At 44.7% G+C, this 21,784-nt stretch overlaps 1 protein-coding gene and 1 long non-coding RNA gene across 3 annotated transcripts; one reads left to right on the top strand and one right to left on the bottom strand.

Moving 5' to 3' along the window:
• Window positions 1-16: 16 nt before the first annotated feature.
• STRADB (STE20 related adaptor beta) lies at window positions 17-21,404 on the top strand. 2 transcript variants are annotated; one of them, XM_002712520.5, is made up of 12 exons: window positions 17-249; window positions 3,061-3,163; window positions 5,558-5,638; window positions 10,873-10,972; window positions 14,221-14,342; window positions 15,235-15,343; window positions 16,191-16,314; window positions 17,385-17,556; window positions 17,843-17,947; window positions 18,117-18,361; window positions 20,036-20,078; window positions 20,570-21,404. In XM_002712520.5, exons 2-12 carry the CDS (start codon window positions 3,152-3,154, stop codon window positions 20,711-20,713), a joined length of 1,257 nt encoding a protein of 418 aa, XP_002712566.2. In that variant the 5' UTR covers window positions 17-249; window positions 3,061-3,151; the 3' UTR covers window positions 20,714-21,404. The 2 variants fall into 2 exon arrangements, with proteins under 2 accessions (XP_002712566.2, XP_008257185.2); XM_008258963.4 differs by having other exon boundaries at window positions 111-249; window positions 3,058-3,163.
• Window positions 954-3,063, bottom strand: LOC138848948 (uncharacterized). Its single transcript, XR_011387161.1, has 2 exons — window positions 1,519-3,063; window positions 954-1,339 (listed from the first exon to the last, which is right to left on the bottom strand). It is a non-coding gene; the product is annotated as an uncharacterized lncRNA (long non-coding RNA).
• Window positions 21,405-21,784: the final 380 nt, after the last annotated feature.

Genomic DNA, 21,784 nt, shown 5'->3' with positions numbered 1-21,784 from the left:
CGTCCCGGAGCCGGGGTGGGGCGAACCAGGTCCCCTAGGGTGCTTGGGTCTGGGGCAGAGTTCCAGGCCGACGGGTCCGGTCACGGCTGCGCTGCCGTCCTGTGCCCCGCGGCCCGCGCTGGGAGCGGGCCTAGCGCGCTCCCCTCGGTCCTCCGCGAGCGGGGCTCGCGATCCTCCTGTTCCCGCGCCGGTCCCGGCCCCGCGCCGCTGGCAGTCCGAGGAGAGTCGCTGGCCGTGGTCGCCGCTAGGGTAATGCGGGGAGGCAGGCCGGGAGGGACGGTCTAGGGCCGGTGGGGGACGCGAGGGAGCACGGCTGTGTCCGCGCGCGCCGGGGGAGCCGAGGCCAGAGCTCGGCGTCCCCCCGCGCCCCCCAGCGCGGCGGCTGGCTGGGCTGGGAGCCCCAGGGCCCGCGCGGTGGCAGAGGCACCTGAGCGTGGCGGGGCGGCGGCCGCGTCAGGTGCGCGAGCCCCGGCCGCCCCCACCCCGTCTCACCTCTCTCGCGGGCCTGGCGAGGGTCCCAGCCGACGGCACTGCGGACCCCGGCGCTGTCGGCGAGTCCGCTGCTAAGTGCCCCCAGGCTGGACCGGGGAGCCTTTGAAGAAACGCGGGCTCCAGCGTCGATCGTCCTCGGGGTGGAGGTCGCGCGTGGTGCTGTCCCCTCGTGGCTTTGGGGCGTCGAGTACTTTCTTCCCTACGACCGGGGTTTGAGGCTCGGCGCCCACCTAGCAAGTGCCTGGCACACAGTAGGCGCGCAGTAAATATCCGATTATTTGTTGGGAGGATCGTCACGATTCTAAAGTCTTTACGGGTTCCCAGGGGCAGTTTGAAAATTACGGTAATTTTAAAATTCAACAAAGAAAGCAAAGTCTGTTGTTGTTTTTCATTCTCTGCCGAGTTCTGTAAACGGATAGTGCCCTTTGATTTCCACAGGAAGCGTCAGCCTTTCTGACTGAAACCTTTGGATAAGCCATTTTATTATGGAACAAATTTAAGTCATTTATAAAGCATCATCATAATTATAATTAGCTTTATAGATGCAAGTGCAAGGGACTACACTGATGGACGTTTAGAAATATAGTCTCTAAGTATGTTTTTTTTTTTTTAAAGGAGGGGTTTATATTCATGTCTCATGAAAGAGCATTCGGGAACACAGAGCAACCCCGCACTCCACCCCCCTGCTAGGTACAGCAGCTGCCTTGACCTCAAAATGTCTTGTAAAATTATCTCTTCCTAGTCTCGTGTAGCTAAGGCGAAATCCCTGAGATTAAACCACCCTATTGCCACAACCCCTTTAGCGTTAGCAATTCTCACAGGTTATGTGCAATTCTTTTGAATTTTTCTGAAAAAAAAAAAAGAGAGAATGAAGTTTCAGATTCTTTAAGACAAAATGGGTAACAACTTGCTGGTGTTACATGAATAAGGCAGGATACAAAATAGTGATAACCCCTTAAATTCCACACATCACCACATCCCTAACCGCGCTGCTTGTGGTTATCAAAACACTGCCAACTTGCTTACCAGATGCGGTGAACCCACGCTGTCCCCAGAATATTTGAGTGTGCCTTGCAGGGCATCCTCTCAGGTCTTTTCCATTGATACAGAGTTTGGGAGTTACCAGAGCTTTCAGATAATGCTGCTGTCACTTCAGGCCCCGGGAAGGCAGGTAGGGCCAGCGGGGCTTTCCCTTCTGATGGCTGCTGAATGGCAGGTGACAGCAGAATCCCAGTTGTCCTGGGTCTTCTCGCTCCGGTTCTCCACCTTGGTTCATAGTGAACTTGCTGAAGAAATTTACTGCTTTCCTTAGCTACTGAATTGGATACCACGGTGGGCATTGGGTTAAGATACCGCGTCCCAGATCAGAGTGAGTGGATTCCTGTCCCAGCTCTGCTCCTGATTCCAGCTTCTAGCTCGTTTGCACCCTGGGAGGAAGCAGGTGATGATTGCAGTAATGGGAGCCTTGCCACCCACTAGGAGACCTGAACCGAGCTCCTGGCGCCTGGCTTTGGCCTGGCCCAGCCCCAGCTGTTACAGGCATTTGGGCAGTGAATCACTGGCGGAAGATCTGTCTCTCAGTCTCTCTCTGCCTTTCACGCAAACTTCTCAAAAACTTGGTTACTGCTCTGTAATGTTTATGGGTTACAAAATCTTCCAATTGTCAGGTATTTGTAGATTTGATCAAATTTGGAACTTCCTTAAAATGAAGTAAGTGCAATGTAGATAAGAGAGGGCGTTGGTTACAGGTAAGGGACCACTGGCACTAGCAAGTCTAGAACATTGCTTCCCTGTCTACTAGCAAACAGCTGGACGTCTACTGGCAAACATCTGGAAATCATTGGTGGTGCTTTGGTATCTCCTTGAGTCTGAAGAAGTTCCTATTTTATACCTGAATCTACTGCAGATTAACACTCTGTTGTCAGTAACGTGAACAGGAATTATTTGCCTATCTTTAATATCAACAAATTTCAAGAATAGAATTGAGGACTAAAAATCCATAAGGTGAAAAAATTTTATCCTATAAAAATGTTATTTTCACATGAAAACTAAAAAAAATGGTCTTTCTCTTTTTTCTAACCATATATCAACAAGGAAGCATGAATTTCTAGTCTGTGATTAATCCTGATTCTTTTCTAAATTTGGTGGTCAGGAACTCCAGTTGATTTAATAAGTGATTAATCCACTCAGAAAACTTTGAAAATTCTGGTTTTTTGTATTTGGAATTCTTGAGAGTTTTTTTATTTTTATTTTTATAAGTCATGTCAAATATAGGTCCAAAATTGTTTTTCTATATTGCTTTCGTATTTGCTTGAGGTTCTTCCAACAAACAAATGTACAGAAAAGATAAGCAAGATGCAAGTATATTGACGCTTTGGCAAGTGTTCAGAACCTCCCTGCTAGTCACTCAGCCTTTCTCAGTGAAACTTGCTGACGCCTTTAGGGGATGTTTCTAGTCTTTGTGTCAAGGAATTGCTGATATATACCAAGTGGGTTTAGGGCGACCACTTCTTCAAGGACCTATGGAAATCTAAATGATTTGCTTTGTTGTTGTTGTTGTTGTTGTAGGCTATTTCTGGATCCTGAAAGGAAGATAAAGCAAAAAGTCTTCTTTGGAATAGATGGAGTTTTATCCCTTTCTGTGAACTAAAGCGATTCAATGTCTCTTTTGGTAAGTGTTTGTTGACGTGAATCTGCTTGTGTGCCACGCGAGCTGTTCGCTGGTGTGCAGAGCCCCGAGGAGAGGAACAGTCTTGTGGAATGGTCTAGGGCCCTGATTCGTTGCGTGGACCTGCATGACTGGTCTTGAGAAATGAAGTAGATTCTCATTGAGTTTTTGTCTGTTTCAAAAAGAGCTGCTCCTCTACTTTCTGAAATACTCATTTTTGTAATCATTTTTCCCATACTCACTTTTTCACATATACATGTTGTACTTAGGTTAATTCCTATCCAGTTAGCTATACCTTATCCTTTAAATCTTTAAAAAAAAAAAGATCCCTTTTATGAATTTCCATTTGACTAAAGGCAAGGAAAATAAATTTAAGAATAAACTCTTTGAGTCACACCAAAAAAATTTGGATCAGTGTACAATGCAGATGCCAACTTGTTTGCTGTTTCTATTAGAATCCATTGTATCTGCTTTAGCTTAAGCAGCTTAAGGATTTCATTATGTCTTATATACAATATAATACTATATATTATATTACTATATTATATTACTATAGTGGTCTTCTAGAAACTGGTGAGTGTATTTGTATGATGAATAGCTTCATATGTATCTTTGATCTGTAAAGTTCTAAGAGGCTGGCAGGTATCATCATCTTTTTGAGTTGACCCAAGAGTGCCAAGAACCGGAGCCAGATCTCAGATTCCTCTATGCCGATCCACTCCATTAGTCCCCAAGTTTGAGAGGCAGAACTATGAAGTTAGGAGACTGTGTTGTTAGTTATGTGGGAAAAATAGAGTACATTTACTTTAAGTGGTTATTTTAAAGGTTTACTCCTTGAGAGGGGAGCTTCGTGTATCTGAAAAATATGTTGAGGTGAAATTCCTCATTCCGTGGAGCAGGGATCAGCACCCTTCTCTGTACAGGGCAATTAGTGTCTGCTTGCACGTGGTCTCTGCTAAAATTACTGCTATGCTCTTGTAGCAGAAAAGCAGCCATGGGCAAGATGTAAATGAGTGAAAACCAATGAGTGTCAGTGTTGCCGCAAAACTTTGATCTGCCAAAACTGATGTCAGTCAGATTGGGCTCCTGGACCAGAGTTTGCCGACCCCTTTAGATTTATATTTTCACATGTAAGATTTACATTTTTGTATCAATTTGTCAATTGGAGAAGATGTAAAAGGGCAGTTGGTCTAGTTTTTACACTCAATAGATGCGGATTCTGTAATTCAGAGGACTGTGTAGTTGCTCAGGGCCTCCAAATTTAGGCAAAAGGATATCTTTCCTAATGTATTATTTCATAATTATGGATTTTGTGAAAAGTAATAGAATATGATGAGTGGTTTATGTTAGATCAATTTGTTAATAATTTTAACTTTATTTTATTCCTGCAATGATGAAATATTTTAGAATCCTTTGAATCAAAATATTCCCCCTTTTGTCCTAGAGATGAAATGTGTACAAATGAGATCAAGTTGAAGTTGTTTCATATGAAGGATTCCTCCCCTCTTCAAGTTTTACCTTCTATTTGAGAACTAAGGAATGGTGTTTTCAAAGGAACAGTATAAGTAAAATATTTCTTTTAAATTCTTTATGAAGTGTAACTGCTGTTTACTCAGCTATGACAATAATGGTTGAGAAAGCAGTAGGAGAGGTATTCGGGCAAACTTCCTTCTGTGTGTTTTAAGTCACTGATGCTGGAAGGATTCATGTGTACAATGCTCCGTGAGCGGCCGGCGTCGTGGCTCACTAGGCTAATCCTCCGCCTTGCAGCGCCGGCACACCGGGTTCTAGTCCCGGTCGGGGCGCCGGATTCTGTCCCGGTTGCCCCTCTTCCAGGCCAGCTCTCTGCTGTGGCCCGGAAGTGCAGTGGAGGATGGCCCAAGTGCTTGGGCCCTGCACCCCATGGGAGACCAGGAGAAGCACCTGGCTCCTGGCTTTGGATCAGTGCAGTGCACCGGCTGCAGCAGCCATTGGAGGGTGAACCAACGGCAAAGGAAGACCTTTCTCTCTGTCTCTCTCTCTCACTGTCCACTCTGCCTGTCAAAAAAAAAAAAAAAAAAATGCTCCATGAGCCATTCATGTTCATTAGCATCTGACTGGTGCAACGTGGATATAAGAATGCTTTTATGGAAAAGATAAATGACTATATGTGATCTTTAAGAACATCAGAGGTAGCACCGAGTAAAATTCTAATAGATACGAAACTTACCTTCTGCACAGCCGCCGGTGCCTCCTGGGCGCCTCCATGCTGTGCATCCTGACTTCCATCGTAGGTTCCCGCATTCTGCCCTTTCTCTCTGCTCTCCACCCTAGTCTCCAACCCTTCTCTCCCCACGCTCGACCCCTGTCTATCCAGTGCCTTATTTTTCACTTATTTAATGCATTTCTGACTTCCAGGATTGTTTCTGCACCTCACGAACACAAGTTGAATCACTGAGATCTGAAAAACAGTCTGGAAGCAGCATCCATCAGTACCCGGTAAGCAGACGGTCCAGTGCGATTCCTGCTCCTCCTGCACCCTCCGTACATCTGTCATACGTTCACTCCTGCTCGTCTCGTACCTCTTTGTCTCTACCGCTTCCTCTATTGTGTCTTCTTCCTACCCCTTCTCCATGAGCCTACGATTGGCCTCTTCTCTACCTAAACTGGCGCTCCTTGGGAAGTCTCACCTAGTCCTGTGACTTCAGTTGCTTAAATTTCAGATTGTCCTGGAGCTACTTCAAGTCTCCTAAAGGGACCCCGGCTTCCAGAAGAACTGATGATCCTCAAATTTCCACCAGTCACCCCAGACTCTCTGCTGACCCCCAGAAGTATCTGTAGAGTACCTCTGATTGGGTTTTCAAAGGCACTGCGACTTGGAGTAAAAGCTTAATTTCCCAAACCTCACCGACCCATTTATTTCCTGCTTTGGCTATGAAAATCCATCTATAAGTCACCCTAACTAGAAACTTTGGAGTCATCCACATACAGCACCCGCCTCTGCCCCTTGTGTAGACACCGCCTCTGAAATGCCCTTCACAGGCGCACCACGACCCCTCACGTGTCCCCAGCTTCCCAGGACCCGTTGCGGGCGGCCTCCTTGCCTCCTGTCCCCTGGACACACTCATTCTGTGTGGAAGTCTTCTCCGTCCACGCACAGCAGCGTTCAGCACTGCACCCATCCCGCACCTGCTTGAGCCACTTTCAGACAGCTTTCAAATCTCAGCTGGCTTGCTAAGCCGATGGACAAAGTCTAAACTTCTCTTCCTAGCGGCATGGAATATGTCTAGTTTTTGAGTTTAATTTCTTGCTGCTGAGTCTTAGCACGTACTCTTCTCTCTGTTTGAAATACTCTTCATTCTTTTCTCCCCCCTGAAATTCCTCCTTATCTGTAAACGGGTTGGTTCAAATACCACACTTAGAAAGCCTTGCTGCTTGTACTTATCATTCCATTACAGTCCTACATGCATTAGACATTCCCATAAAATGGTACTCACTCATGAAGTACTCATCTTACAATGACTGGAGTTTATGCCTGCCAACCATAACGTGATCCCCATAAAAGCAGGCAGTCTGTCTTAGTCATCCCTATCTCCCCTGCGCAATGCCTGATAGGTAAAAAGAGTATTTAAAGGATCATGCTTGATAATAAACATTTCTCCGGATCTTTTCCTCCCCTTAATCCTTGCTTTATACTGCACTTTCTACTCCAGATGGCACCTGCTTTGCAAATACCTTGCTTGCTACAAAATGAGGCAATCCCAGTCATGTTGTTATGTATCCCAGTCCTGTCTGCAGCTACCCGCATTCTTGTCTTGTTTATGTGCTCACAGTCTGTAGTCTTCCGGGCACTGAGCTTTCGTGCAGTAGGAAGTCGTTTGCAGCCTGCGTTTTGATTCAAGTCATTCTCTCCAGGTGGGGGTAGTTCAGGATCAAGTGACTGTGTGTCCACGCCGTTAGGAAGGGAGAGGGCCGAACACTGTCCGCAGGTGGCTGCTTGGATTTCTCCAGACTCCAGGTTGGAGCCATGTTAGATTTCAAGGAGCTGAATGTCACATCTCTCTCTGTCCTTAGAGTGAGACTAAAATCTTAAGCGAGGAGAGCAGAGCCAGGGTCTGTGTGAAGTCTCTTGTGGAGAAATAAAACTGGAGAAGTTATGTAATGTAAATTGACACCAGCTGGAAGCCGGTGCCTGCCGATTAGAAAATGCTTCCTGGGCTCTGCCTGAGTCATGCTTCAAAACACCATCTGTTGTCTTCTGTTTGGGCAACACGTTCTCCACGGAGCCTATAGACAGTATTAAGTATGTTAAAATGTCATGTTTGGAGGACGCTTCTGGTTTTCCAAATGATTTCTGCCTCCTGTAACGTTGAAAACCCTTATGTCTCTAGAAAAGCTCATTTTCTGTAATTAATTTTGCAAATGAAAGGCTGCACTGTTTGAGTTGAGATGCTGATTTTTAAAATAATACAGTTTTGGCAATTCTATGATTCCTAAAAGGCCAGTTGGTACAATTTTCAACCCATGTAGGCAGTCTTCCCTACAATATCTCTGAGAGTTATTTGCAGAAATTCACATAAAAAGTACTGTAGCACAGAAAGTAATATAATGATAGAGGAAGGTGTGTTTCACCTCAAGTGGAACGTCCAGCGGGCTCTCTCCAAAAACATTTCACGGACTGCCTTTCCCTGGTGGTCACTGAACCAGGGTTTGGGGTCTGTCCCCCAGGCTCTCGGGATCAGAAACTGATTTGGGCAGCAGACCTAGAGTGGCCCCATATCGCAGCGTCAGAACCACATTAGGCAAGGTCATTAGGCTGATCGCCACAGTCTCCCAGGCTCGGTGTTCTTCCCTTGCATGTGCTGTCCTTGTGGTAAAGTGCCATGAGAAGCCAAATGCTCATTAGAAGCAGTTTAGTTTATAATGGAGAACTTGAAATTCATCCCACGGGCCTTTCTTTCGCTGCACAGAGACATTTGAACACATCAGATCTTTTCTTTTTACAACCTTCCGCCCGCTGAGCACCGGGTCTTCACTGCTGTTCTTGTTCCTCCTTGTTCCTCATGTGTTGACCCTGGTGGTCATCCACCCTCTGTCTGGATGCATGAATGTGGAGGGGAAGATGCTAGGAGGCAGCCTGATGCCTGATCCTCTCTTAGGCGGCACCGGCTGAGTGAATTTCTTACGCTGAACTGAAATGTGCTTCCTGTAGCTTCTGAAGGTTGATTTTAACTCTGCTTTCTGTTCTACTTACTCTTTGACATTAGTCTTCTAGACATTAGTCTTTTAGATGCTTGAAAGTGACAACCATATATACTCCAAAAAGTTCCCAGGAAAATAGAATTAAAAGATGAGTTTATTTTGGTGCCAAAAAATTTGAAATTCCTACATAGTTTTTTTCATAAGATTCATTTTCCATGAACTTATTGAAAATTGGTTGTATACATATCCTTATGGTTTTCTTCTCCAGAGTAAGGATTCTGAGTTCCTCCAGTGTTGCCAAAACCATAGCAATATTGTTGGCCTTCCCCAGGCATCTCTAGTCTGCCATGTGCCTGTTAAGTTGTGGTGTGCTAGTTAGCTACCCACCATGCTCCCCGGACTGACGAGTCATCTCGGCCTCCAGGACGGCTCTGTCTCTTTCCATCTGTGCGTTCTGTTTCTATAAATACAGCCTTGTATTGTGCTTTGATTTAGCCTTCCCTGTCATCCTGTGAACTGGCGCCTCCAGGTCATAAACCTGGTATGCTTGATTTTATCATTAGGCCTCTCGTTTTTGTTTTTTTGTTTGTTTGTTTTGTTTTTTATTAAATTTAAGTGTAAGATTTTGCATTTATTCCTGTAAAATGGTACTGATTGATGCCCGTCTTTCTAGTTCCTCAAGACTGTTGTGTGTCCTGGTGTCCTTCCAGTAATCAGCTGTGCCTAGCAATGTACAATTTGTGGGATTTTTTTTTGTTTTTTAAAACATGCCTTTTGCATCTTCAAGAAGTCGCTAAAAAATTTCAAAGAACAAGGGCAAGAACCCTGCCATAATTTTTGCTTTCTACTTTTCTAACCAATCAGCTCATCAAAGACAAGAGGGGTCAGTGTGGGATGACTTAGTGAGCCAGTGTTGCCTGCCTGTGGTTGCCGTGTTGGCTTTTTAAGTGTTCGTAACTCACCCACCTAGGCATTGGTTCTCAGGTGTTCTGGGAAGCAGCATCAAGCTTGCTCCGTTGTAGCTGTCTCCCTTTTTGAAAATTGGGTTGGTGTTGACATTTCCGTTCTGATTTCTCATCTGAGTTCTACCGTATCTATGGATTTAATATCACACATGTGGTTGCCCTTGGCCTAGGGATTTGAATGGATTTAAAGCAGCCTGTTTGGAACTTTGAATGCTAAGTTACAACCCAGGTGCACCTGCTGGTTTATGGAAGCCTACTTCCCCAGGGGAGAAGATGCAAGCCCAGTAGAGGCTGGCAACTCTGCTTTCTGGCCATCCCTCGCTAATGTTATACCACTTTTTTTCAAGCAGTGAACTGTAAGTTTGTGTTCATAATGTCCCTCACCTTCCTGACAAGTTTACCCACTGATAGCAGTTTAGTATATCTCTTATATGTGTTCCTTATATGTGTTCTCAGATAGGCTCTGAGAAATCTAAATACTCCTTATTTGTGTCCTGGTTGTAGGAAGCTTCGACTTTTCGGATATGATGTATCTGAAGACTACCTGTTCTAAAGAAAGCAAATTGATGTATTTGGAATTCTCCTCTCTTTTCATTGGAATAATTTCCAATTACGTAGTAGACGTTCTTTTTATAGGCTGTCATTCCTCTTGAATAATATTCACCTTTATTCATCTTTAGCCATGGGCTAAAGATTTTTTTTCTGCTCTCTTAGAAGTTTAGGAAACATAGCCATCCCTGTCTGTGAATCTGCATCTGTCGCTGTTTCAAACTTCGTCTCTTTCTCTTGAGTAAAGAGTCAAGGGTGTGAGAAGCATTTAGCACAATTCCTAGCACATAATAATGTCATTTCCCCCTTTCCTCCTATTCACCTTGGAGACCGGAACAGGACTCCTGCCACCTGCTGGTGCTGTAGACTCTAAGCACCCTTTGGAGGATCCTCCAGGCTCTCGCGTGCCGCCAGTGGTTTAGGCATTGCGTGCTGCCATCCTGCAGAGATGCAGACCCAGGGCAGACCCAAAACATCCTGGCAGATCTCATAAGGGCACGGGATCCTTCGTTCAGGGCTACACCTTGTTCTCCCATCTCCTTGCATGTATTCTTTCCTTCCGACCTCCCTCTGATTCATTCCATCTGCGACAGCCTCTTCAGCAGGGGTGTGGGAATCGCTCCTGGAGCGTTAACACCTCCGCTCCTAGGGCGTGTCCCTGGGAGGGGAAATGCAGCCTGCGGACCCTGGAGCAAAGCACAGCGCCCCTCACAGGCCCCTGCAGCTCTTCCCTCTGCCACCCTGAAGGCTGGTCGGCATCCTTGGCAGCTCCTGCAAGCCTTGCTGCAAATTGTGCTGGGAAGAATGCCTTGCTCTGGAGAGCTATTTTCCCGCAATTGAGGACTCCCCTGTAGCTCTGAGAACAGCCTCTTCAGCCCCGCTCCGGGGCCTTCCTGATGAATTCTTGTGTGTTTGGAAATGCAACATCAGTATTTTCTATTGGAGTGGGCACACAAAATTAAGAGACTCAAAACGCTTATTCTACCTGTTATGTTCTCGTGTTTTTAAAAACTGCAGGTTGATGAGCCACCCCTTTGCCGGTTCCCTCCGTCTGCTAGAGCCAGTGAAGGGATCCGTTCCACCCACGTTTCTCACTATGAACTCCAAGTGGAAATAGGTAACATACAGCAGAAACCAGATATTAGTATCAGTCTGATGGATTCAGTACGTGTTGTCTAAAGATAACAACCCAGACTTTTTCAGGATTACAATCTACAATTTTACTTTTTCTCTGAAGCCCATTTAGAGGAGATAGGCTCTGAGAAATCTAAATACTCCTTATTTGTGTCCTGGTTGTAGGAAGCTTCGACTTTTCGGATATGATTTATACTGGGTATGAATTAATATCAAATCTTTGCAGTCACAGATCCTTAACTAAATTGCTTCCTAGCTTAGAGTTTTCCCTGAATCATATTTGCAGTGGAAAGCTTCTCAGTTAAGCGTGGAAGAGGATGGCTGCTTCTTTTATAACTTCATAATCTGGAACAGTTGTGAACATTCAGAAACATCCGTTCAACACCGCACACCCGGACCGTGTTAGGTGGCAGAGATGCAAAGCCGTGTGTGGCTCATGCCATGCCTGAGCAGGCGAGCACGAAGGGCACCTTTGTCTTAGGCACTGGAGGGTACCGTGGTAGAGCTCCGTGCCAGCTGTTACAGGACAGAGACGAGGGCGTGAACAGCTAACGACCCACGGGCGTCCACAGACACGGCACAAAGGGGCTGGCTCCTGAAGAATGAGAAGTTTGCAAGTTGTTCTGCTCAGGGTTTTTATTTAAAAGTAACAAGAAATAATCTTGGCTAAATGAAGCAAATAAAACAAGGAATTTTTGAACAACGTTGCTAACTCACAAATTATTGGCTAGAGAAATAGGCTTGGAAGGAACCAAAAGTATAGAGCTTAGTGTCTAGGACCAGAGACATGGACTAGGAGCAGCCTACTTAGTATGCTTTTTAAAAAAGATCTATTTATTAGTATTTTATTGTTTATCTGAAAGGCAGAGACAGAGAGGAGAAACAGAGAGCTTCCATCCTCTGGTTTACTCACCAAATGTCCACAATGCCAGGATTAGGCCAGGCTGAAGCCAGGAGCCTGGAACTCCTTCCCGGTCTCCCATGTGGGTGCAGGGGCCCAAGCACTGGAGCCGCCTTCTGTAGCTTTCCCAGGTGCATTAGCAGGGAGCTGCATTGGAGGTAGAAGAGCCAGGACTCAAACTAGCACTCGTAGGGGATGCCAGCATCACAGGGCTTAACCTGCTGTGCCACAGTGCTGGCCTGCAGCCTGTTAGTGCCCTAGCGGGTGGGTGACTCCTGCCACGGACATTGGGCCCCTCTGCAGCGAGCTCTGACTGCCCCTGCCTCTTCATGTCACTCACGCCGTCTTCCAGTTGGCCAACTGTGAGCCACATGCCAGGTCCAAGGCCAAGGGGTACCTTTTCTAAAGCAGCAAATTGGCAAATTCCCCCGAATGAGAAAGGTTCCAGTGGTGCCCAACTAAAGACAGACAACAGGGATTGAGGAAGGCTGGTGAGAGGGAGAAAACCCGTCAGAATCTCTGTGACCACAAGTGGGAGCGAGGGGAGGGAGGGAGTGCTGGGAGATGGACCTGGAGAGGCAGATGGGGGACATGCGGGGAAGGACTTCGTGTGATGTGTTGGGAAGTGCCACTCTCTGCCGGCCCCCACAGCCTACCCCTTTGTGACTCCCAGGCAGCAGTTGGGAGTGCATCGCGTCTGCTGGAGGGGCCTGGGGACCGGTGATGGTGGGAGTAAGGGCACCCAGGAGTCGCATTGCAGAGCTAGCGGGTCTTTTTCTCCTTTGACCCTTTGCCACTCCCATTTTGTAGATGAGGACCGTGGGGCTGTGAGACCGTCCTGCAGCTGGTGATTAGAAACCAGACCTTGCCCCAAGCTCCCAGCTGCTTCCCAGCAGTGCCTCCCGAGGAATAAAATGCTCCATTTAGAACGACTCTGGCAGCAGGCTGGAAGATGCAGTGGACCAGTGAATCACAACCCCAAGTGGCCCTCTCACCCCTGTGTGTTTTGGAACATTGCAGTGTCTGTTCCTCCACAGTGTGACAGATCAGAACTCCTGGGGGTGGGGTCGAGACATCTACATTTGCAAATAGTTCCCTTGGTCATTCTGGCGCATGCCCTGGTTGGGGAATGCAGGGAGCAGGGGAGATGTCGCTGTGCGTGTGTCCAAGGGGAGAGGACAGGGCCGGAGCCAAGCAGTGATGCAGACGCTGGGGGGGAGGAGATGGATTGCAGCATTGCTTATTTGCCCAAGGGAAATGAAAACATTTGCCTGTCGAAAGACCTTATAGGAATATTTGTGCAGCTCTATTTATAGTCACCAAGACCTGAAAACCACCCAGATATCCATCAGTCTTTCAAAGGATCAATAAATTGTGATATAGCCATCCAGTGGATTATTGTTCAGCAGTAGAAAGAAATTGCTGATATAGATGACAGTGATGGATGACTCTCAAAAGCAGTGTGCTAGTGAAAGAAGCTAAGCACAGAAGGAAGCGGGGCCAGGGTGGTGGCAGAGCAGGTTACGCGGTCACTTAGGATGCCAGCAGCTCACATTGGAGTGCTGGTGTGAGCCCCAGCTACTCTGCCTCTGAGCCAGCTTCCTGCTAATGTGCCCAAGAAAGCAGCGGAAGATGACCCGAGTACTTGGGCCCATGCCACCCATGTGGAAGGTGATGTGCAGTTCCTGGCTCCTGGCTTTGGCCTGCTCCAAACTTGGCTGTGGCAGCCAGTTAGGGAGTGGAGAGTGGGTGGAAGATCTCTCTCTTTGTCTCTGTCTCTTCCTTTTTTGACACTCTTACTTTAAATAAGTCTAAAAAAAACAAACAAACAAAAAAAAAAAAAACCAGAGATACCATTTATATGAGAAGGAAAACTCAGATGAGTAGTTGCCAGGGGCTGGGAGTTGGGGTAGGGGCTATTGAATAGCATTCCATTGTTTGCATATATCATAATTTGTTTATCAAGTCACAATTTTAGCCATTATAATAGATGTGTAATGGGATGTCGTTGTTTCAATCTGCATTTCTCTGTCTTGGGCATCTTTTCATAGGCTTATTGGCCATTCCCATATCCTGTTTTGTGGACTGCCCATGTAATTCTCTGCCCATTTTTTTAATTGGATTACTTGTTATCATATAGCTGTTTGAGTGCTATGTTCTGGATGGAGATCTTGTCAGATACAAATTCTGTTAATACATTTAGTCAGCAGCTTACTTCCTCATTTTGTTAGTATTGCTTTTGAAAGAGCAGAAGTTTTTAATTTTGATTAAGTCCCAGTTTGTCAGTTGTCTTCTTCCTTGGTTGCTAACGCATCTCGTGAGTTTTACAGGGAGAGGCTTTGACAACTTGACCTCTGTCCATCTGGCCCGGCACACTCCTACAGGAACACTGGTTACCATAAAAATTACCAATCTGGAAAACTGCACCGAAGAGCGCCTGAAAGCCTTACAGGTGAGTGTTGGAAGAAAACGCTACAGAGTCCATTTGAGGGGATTACACCTGTCAGAACTCCCCCCTTCCCAACTCATTGTTTCTGTTAGGAAAAGGTAGATTTCTTCCTTCTGATTAACATGGAGTTATAGAATTGGACAGAATACTTGGAAAGCAGATGCAGTCCATGCAAGAACAAATATATTCAAACTTTGCGAACTGCTCTTCATTCCTTCGCACGAGCATCAGACTCGTGGGGCTTGTCTGGTGCCTGCGAGCACCCTGGTCCGTCCCACATGAGGAGTCACTGAGGGAAACAAAAACAGGAAGCAGTTTCCTCGCATCCAGCTAAGCAGAATGAGCGGCTAACTTGACAAATGCGGAGAGAAATACGGGGCAGGTTTATTATGACACCATTTTCCTGGTCACTAATCACTTTTATAGGATTTTGACATTTCGCTTTTTAAAAATGCACACGTAGGTGGTGCAGAGAAGGACTTGAAGACTGTGCCAGAATGTGAAACGTCACTCTCTGTGATGTGGTGTTCGAGTGACCTTTATTCTCGCACACTGTGTGTTCCTGAATGCGCTTCTCTAGTAAGAACGTAGTATAGTTTCTCAGAGTATGGCCTCTTGGGTCAGAGTCAACGTCCCTAGTCTCTTCTTCTTCTTTCACTAATGATGTGCTTTGTGGCGAGTTTCCCGTTGATTTCTAAGTGTCAGCCGCTGTACAATGAGGGTCCTAGTGCCACATCATTGTGCAGTGGCTGTGCGGTTTACGGAAGTGAAAGTACTAAGAACAGTACTCAGTACTGTTTCACTCCCTTGAATATCAGCTGCCACTCTTGCTATTCTTTTCATCTTAAGAAAAAAGGTTGTATTAAATGTCTTGTCTCTTGTGTGTTTATCCTAGAAAGGACTGATCCTATCCCACTTTTTCCGACACCCCAATATTACAACTTACTGGACAGTTTTCACTGTTGGCAGCTGGCTTTGGGTTATTTCCCCATTTATGGCCTACGGTAAGAAAACTGGTTTTCAATAAATAACTCCTCATTTTGACCTGGATGCTACTATTATAAAGATGAGTGAAATCTTAGATTTAAGATTCACTACCTTTAAATTATAAGCCTCCTGGTTCAGTCTGGATTTTATGCGATACTGCTGTATCTGGTTCATGTCGAATTTCTGGCTTAGAAGAAAGCAGAAGAGATGTGATGATCAGTGAAACGGCCGCTGCTTCTGCAACACTCTCCTGCCTCTGCACAAGCTGTCTCTGGCGTCCGTTTCCTTCCCCTCTCTCCGCGGGGACCTGCTGTGACGTGGCAGGCAGCAGCCGTTTTCCCAGACACATCCCTGTTCCACTGCGTTGTAAGCTTCTCTCGCATCTCTGAGTGTGCACTTCTTGAGGGCAAGCATCACTCATGTCTTTTCCATTGTTGTGTCCCCAGCTATCTACGTAATAATACTTACCACAAAATAGTATTTAGTGTTTTGAATGAATAAGAGAATGAATTTAGAGCCTTGATGAATTCTAGATGACGAATGAATTCTAGAGCTTTTGTGGATTGTTTCTGAATTAAAAAAAATCCATACACATGCATACAAATACAGTGTATATTTTCATTAAGTAATTTTGAAAAATTGTTAATTCTCTTTCCTAATCTCTGGAGTATCATTAGAAGAAATACTTTTAAGATTCTTAAAGGAAAATCACGTTTGCCTGGGAAAGTAGTTCAACTCCAAAAAGTAACAGCTGTGTGTGTGTGTATGTGTATGTGGTTTTTTTGGTTGAAAAGAACATTTAAAATGTAGCTGAAGCAAAATCACTTTCACTGTTCATCTCAAGATTTCAGGGGTTTCTTTTAGGTTCAGCAAGGCACCTCTTGAAGACCTACTTCCCTGAAGGAATGAGTGAAACTTTAATAAGAAACATTCTCTTTGGAGCAGTAAGAGGGTTGAACTATCTGCACCAAAATGGCTGTATTCATAGGTATTTACTTATCCATATTTTCTAAAATGAGAGTGCTAAGCTTGGCGCTGGGGTAGAGCCCCTGCTTTCATAAGCTCACAGTCGCAGTCTGATGAGGATGTAAGAGTCTGTGCTGTGTTTAGGGTACAAGTTAGAGGGAATGGGAACCTAATTTTCGGGGAGGGGTGTGTTTCTTTTTTTTCTTTAAGCAAATAAAGAACTTCTTTATCTGCTTTTCAGCTTGTAGCATGTTTAAATCATGTATAACTATAATTAATTTTTCCTTGATTTTTAAAATATTTTGCAGTACCTTGAGATGATGATACTAAATGTCAATTTTCTTGTTACCAAACTGTAAATGAGGAAGTAATTGGCCGAATGCAAAAACCGTGGTGTTTTGGTATATGCTGGGGCTTTGTTTTGTTAATTAAGTTACTTTCAGATGCGCTTACTTTTTTAATTGTTTCAATCTCCTTAAGGCTTTTGATCATATTCTTCATTGTCTTTTAACTGGCATTCTGGTTAACTGGTGATTGAAACAGCCTGGATTCTAATGACTTGAGGTTTTATGATACATTACCAATTCATTAGCCATCCACTAGTTTCCACATTCAGTATCTTGGATGAAAAACGAATTAATTTTTCTGATGCTGAAAGGGAAATTTTATATAAAAGATATCTTTATAAGTGATGTTATGCCAGGAGAAGCTGTCTTTTATTGACTGGTATTGCATTTAACTTTAAGTTACAATCCTAGGCTTCTAGGATTTCTTCTAGTCCATTTCTTTGGACTTTTCCTTAGGTGTTTTGCAATACCATCCTAAAACTTAATTATTTGATTCCATTCTTGTTTGCAAACGTTATCACTTCCAACAAGCAGCTTTCAATGATTCTGTCCTTTGCTTTCATGCTATATTCAGTAGCTGAACGAGTTCTTTAATTCCTTGTACTCACAGCAGTGTATATCACACACTGCTGGTTCATAAAAGGGATTTAGTTTCCAAGCGAATACATGGATTTGTCCTGACCAGATTTTTACTTTCTTCATGGGCCACGTTCCCAGTACTTAGGATTGTTTCTTTTTGTTCTAGGAGTATTAAAGCCAGTCATATCCTCATTTCTGGTGATGGCCTGGTGACACTCTCTGGCCTGTCCCACCTGCATAGTTTGATTAAGCACGGACAGAGGCATAGGGCTGTGTTTGATTTCCCACAGTTCAGCACGTCCGTGCAGCCGTGGCTGAGTCCAGAACTGCTGAGACAGGTCAGGTGTGGCCGTTGCATTGGGTTGTCTGTGCGTCTCCAGTGTCCTCTGAGTCTGACTGAAGGACAGTTGTGTCGTTCTATTTGGATTGGTGAATGGCCTCCGGCAAGACTCTTTTCGCTTGTCCAAGTTACGTTAGGGATTTTAAATTGTATATCGTATGTTAGGTGTTGTTATGGGACCTCCTCCCTATTACTGTTCACCATCCTTTAACAAAAGAGCACATGCGTGTGACCTTCTGTTCAGTTACTGCCACTAAGGAACACCACGTTAATTGTATTTGCAGGATTTGCATGGATATAATGTGAAGTCAGATATTTACAGTGTTGGCATTACAGCATGTGAATTAGCCAGTGGCCAGGTACCTTTCCAGGACATGCACAGGACTCAGGTACGTGCCGCTGAAATCCCTGAACCGCTTGGCCTTGCATAAGAGCTCTTTCATTCCAGATCATTCCTGTCAGTCGTGGCTGCTCTAGACTCTTAGGAACTTTATTGCTATTATTTTTTATTTGAAATTTTGCCTGCAGAGAATTGAAGGAAATTCTTCTTTCTTTTAGATGCTGTTACAGAAACTGAAAGGTCCTCCTTACAGCCCACTGGATGTCAGTATTTTCCCCCAGTCAGACTCCAGAATGAGAAGTTCACGTTCAGGTGTAGACTCTGGGATTGGAGAAAGCGTGCTTGTGTCCAGTGGGACGCACACTGTGAACAGTGACCGGCTGCACACACCAGCCTCAAAAACCTTCTCTCCGGCTTTCTTTAGCTTGGTACAGCTCTGTTTGCAACAAGATCCTGAGAAAAGGTAATACCGGTCACTCCTAAGCAGCATAAACTGTGCATGTTTTATGTTTTACAGGAGCTTTGTGGTGTTTCCCTCCCCACAAAATGCAAATGTTTTATCCTTTGACCAAAAAAGTCAAGTCTAAAACAGAAAATAATGATGCTAAGAACAAGTAGAGGGGGCTAGTGCTGTGGCACAGTAAAGCCACTGCCTGCAACGCCAGCTTCCCAAATGGGTGCCAGGTCGTGTCCTGGCTGCTCCACTTCCGATCCTCAAGTTCCTGGGTCCCTGCACCCCCATGGGAAACCTGGATGCAACTACTGGTTCCTGGCTGCAGCCTGGCCTATTGCTGGCTGTGTGGCCATCTGGGGAGTGAACAAGCAAATTGAAGATCTCTCTCTCTCTCTCTGTAACTCTGACTTTCAATAAAATAAATCTTTTTTAAAAAAATAAAAGGAACAAGTAGAGGTAGTAAGCAAATGAAAGAACACTGGATTGAAAATCAGAAGAGTTGGGGCTGGCATTGTGACATAGAGGGTAAGGCCGCCGCCTGCAGTGCCGGTATCCCATATGGGTGCTGGTTCGAGTCCTGGCTGCTCCACTTCTGATCCAGCTCTCTGCTATGGCCTGGGAAAGCAGCAGAAGATGGCCCAAGTGCTTGGGCCCCTACACCCATGTGGGAGACCTGGAGGAAGCTCCAGGCTCCCAGCTTCGGGTTGGCTCAGCTCCAGCCGTTGTGGCTATTTGGGGAGTAATTCAGTGGTTGGGAAGACCTTCCTCTCTCTCTCTCTCTGCCTCTGCCTCTGCCTCTCTGTAACTCTCTGCCTTTCAAATAATAAGTAAATAAATCTTTAAAAAAAAAAAATCAGAAGAGTTGGTCACCAGTTTCAGCCTTACCATTTCCTAGCCTAGTCTCACCTTGTAAAAATCAGCTAGTCTTTCTGAATATTAATTATTGTACTTGCATTAATCCATTTTAGAAATGTATTAGCAGTATAAAATGTAAGTAGCTGCTTCCATACTAATATAAATTATTACCATAGATAACTATATATTAGCATTAGTATTTTGGAAACAAGGTGTGTGTCTTTTTTAAGATTTATTTATTTATTTGAAAGTCAGAGTTACACAGAGAGAAGGAAAGGCAGAGAGAGAGAGTCTTGCATCCACTGGTTCACTCCCCAATTGGCCACAACGGCCAGAGCTGCACCGATCCAAAGCCAGGAGCCAGGAGCCTCCTCCAGGTCTCCTACGTGGGTGCAGGATCCCAAGGACTTGGGCCGTCTTCTACTGCTTTCCCAGGCCATAGCAGAGATCAGGATTGGAAGTGGAACAGCCAGGACTTGAACCAGTGCCCATATGGGATGCCAACACTGCAGGCAGCGGCCTTACTCACTATGCCAGAGCACCGGCCCCAAGGTGTATCTTAATTACCATTTTTAACCCCAAAGTGCCAGGCATAATTTCTTATAAATAGTATGTGTTCAATAAATATTCAGTATGGATTAACTGAAGGACACCTCTAGAACTAATTCTTTCCATTTGTCAAAGTTGGAGCCAAGATTTGAGCTTCTGACATAATTTCTTTTTCAGTATTTTAGTGTTGGACTTTATAGTTCCTAACTTAACTTCTACTATTATACATTCCAATTTGAGGGTCTAGTTTTTGTAATTTTTTTTTCTTCTAAATTTCAGGCCATCAGCAAGCAGTTTATTGTCTCACGTATTCTTCAAACAGGTGAGCTGATCTGTCCTCTGTTGTCTAGGTGTTTTCAAATACTATTAAAAAATCCATTCCATGTTGTTGGTTTAATGGGATACTTTGGTTACCAAGAATCATGCTATTAACTTACAAAAATAATGTTAAAAAGCAGAAAAGTTTTTGGTAGTTTAATTACAGACTTTTTGAAAGATAGCCGTCCTGTAAAACAAAATTGAGTGAAACAAACCGGACCATAATCCCTGCCACTACATGCTCAGCCTTGGTTTTGATTAGTGACTCCTTCTATATTGGCTACACATGACGAAGGGCAAACTATATCTGATAAAAATCCATTTATTTGGCTTCTCTTCCTGTTTTCAGGTAACCAGAATCAAAGGCATTTTTAGGAAAAATGCTTAAAAACTATATAAATACTTTAAACATAATTTCTTTAGAAGTTACTTATTGCTAACGAAACTGATGTATTAAATTTGTACCAAGAGCCTTATTTTGAATTTCTTTAACAGATGAAAGAAGAAAGCCAGGACTCCATCCTGTCACTGCTGCCTCCTGCCTCTGCCAAGCCGTCAGCAGCACCGCCTCCAGTGTCACCTTGGACTGAGCCAGAGTGTGCTTTCCCTGATGAAAAAGACTCGGACTGGGAGTTCTAGGGCTGCCAAATCACTTCACGTCCGATATACTTGACACCCTCTTCTTGCTGCTTTTATTCTGCATTGCTAGGTACAAATGCCAGAATTATACTTGAAAACACAGTTGGTGCACTGGAGAATCTCATTTCAAACCACTCTGTTCACAGGGGCGTGAGTGTGGAGTTCCCTGGCCTAGCTCAGACTGCTCTCACCACCCCAGGGAAACATCTGGATGATCAATCTAGCTACAGTCAGTGTCATCGATTCTTACATTTTCTCCCCAAGCTGTGACTAACTCATCTTTTCATCTCTCTCTCGTTTTTGAGCCAGTTGAGTTTTTTGGCATTTTGCTCTTCTCTTGGGATTGAGCCCTCCTAGGACAGGACTTCCAAGTACATCTGATCTTTCTTTCAGGTTCTCTAGCCTTTTGAACCAGCTATTGTTAACCAACAGGCTAGTTTATCCTGGTACCAAATGCCTCTTTGGTAGACAGGGAAATGTTTATAGTTTCCCTTTTTTCTATTAATACTTATATGACATCAAACTGAGCCTCACTCAAAATAAATGATTCACTTGAACTATATACAGAAGTCATAATTTGCTTTTTTTAAATAAAGAAGGTGGCTACATAAGGTAACCCTTTTCTACCTTGTAAATTTTAGATCCTAAATTCATGCACCCTGTGGGAGCTCAATAAAGATTGTTGACTTGAGTTTGTGCTTCTATTTATTTTCCTAATGTGATCTGGCAAAGATCAAACACAGGTTCTCTGTTTGTTTTGCCAGGAAGCCCTTCCTCCAGCAGACTTCTAACTTGTTAGCTGAGGACTACTGGGGACTTGATCCAGTGAAGGCCTGCCTGTTCTGATCCTTTATATGATCATTGCTCTTGGGGGGTTACAACACAGAGGGTGCGGGTCTTCATGATATTTCCTTGTTAGCCAAAGAGAGAGGCCGTGTCTCAAAAAGGGCATGTGGGTGAACTGTGCTACACTGGAACCTATGTCAACTGACTTTCTTAACTGTACGGTCTTTCTCACATTATAGTAAAGGTTATTTTAAAATGGTGTCTTTAAACCAAAAGGGCAGTCTA

Source organism: Oryctolagus cuniculus, chromosome 3 (genome assembly GCF_964237555.1).
Source record: "Oryctolagus cuniculus chromosome 3, mOryCun1.1, whole genome shotgun sequence".
Classification (NCBI taxonomy): Eukaryota; Metazoa; Chordata; class Mammalia; order Lagomorpha; family Leporidae; genus Oryctolagus; species Oryctolagus cuniculus.
Note: the sequence above shows the minus strand (reverse complement) of the source record. Positions and strands in the feature narration are given on the sequence as shown.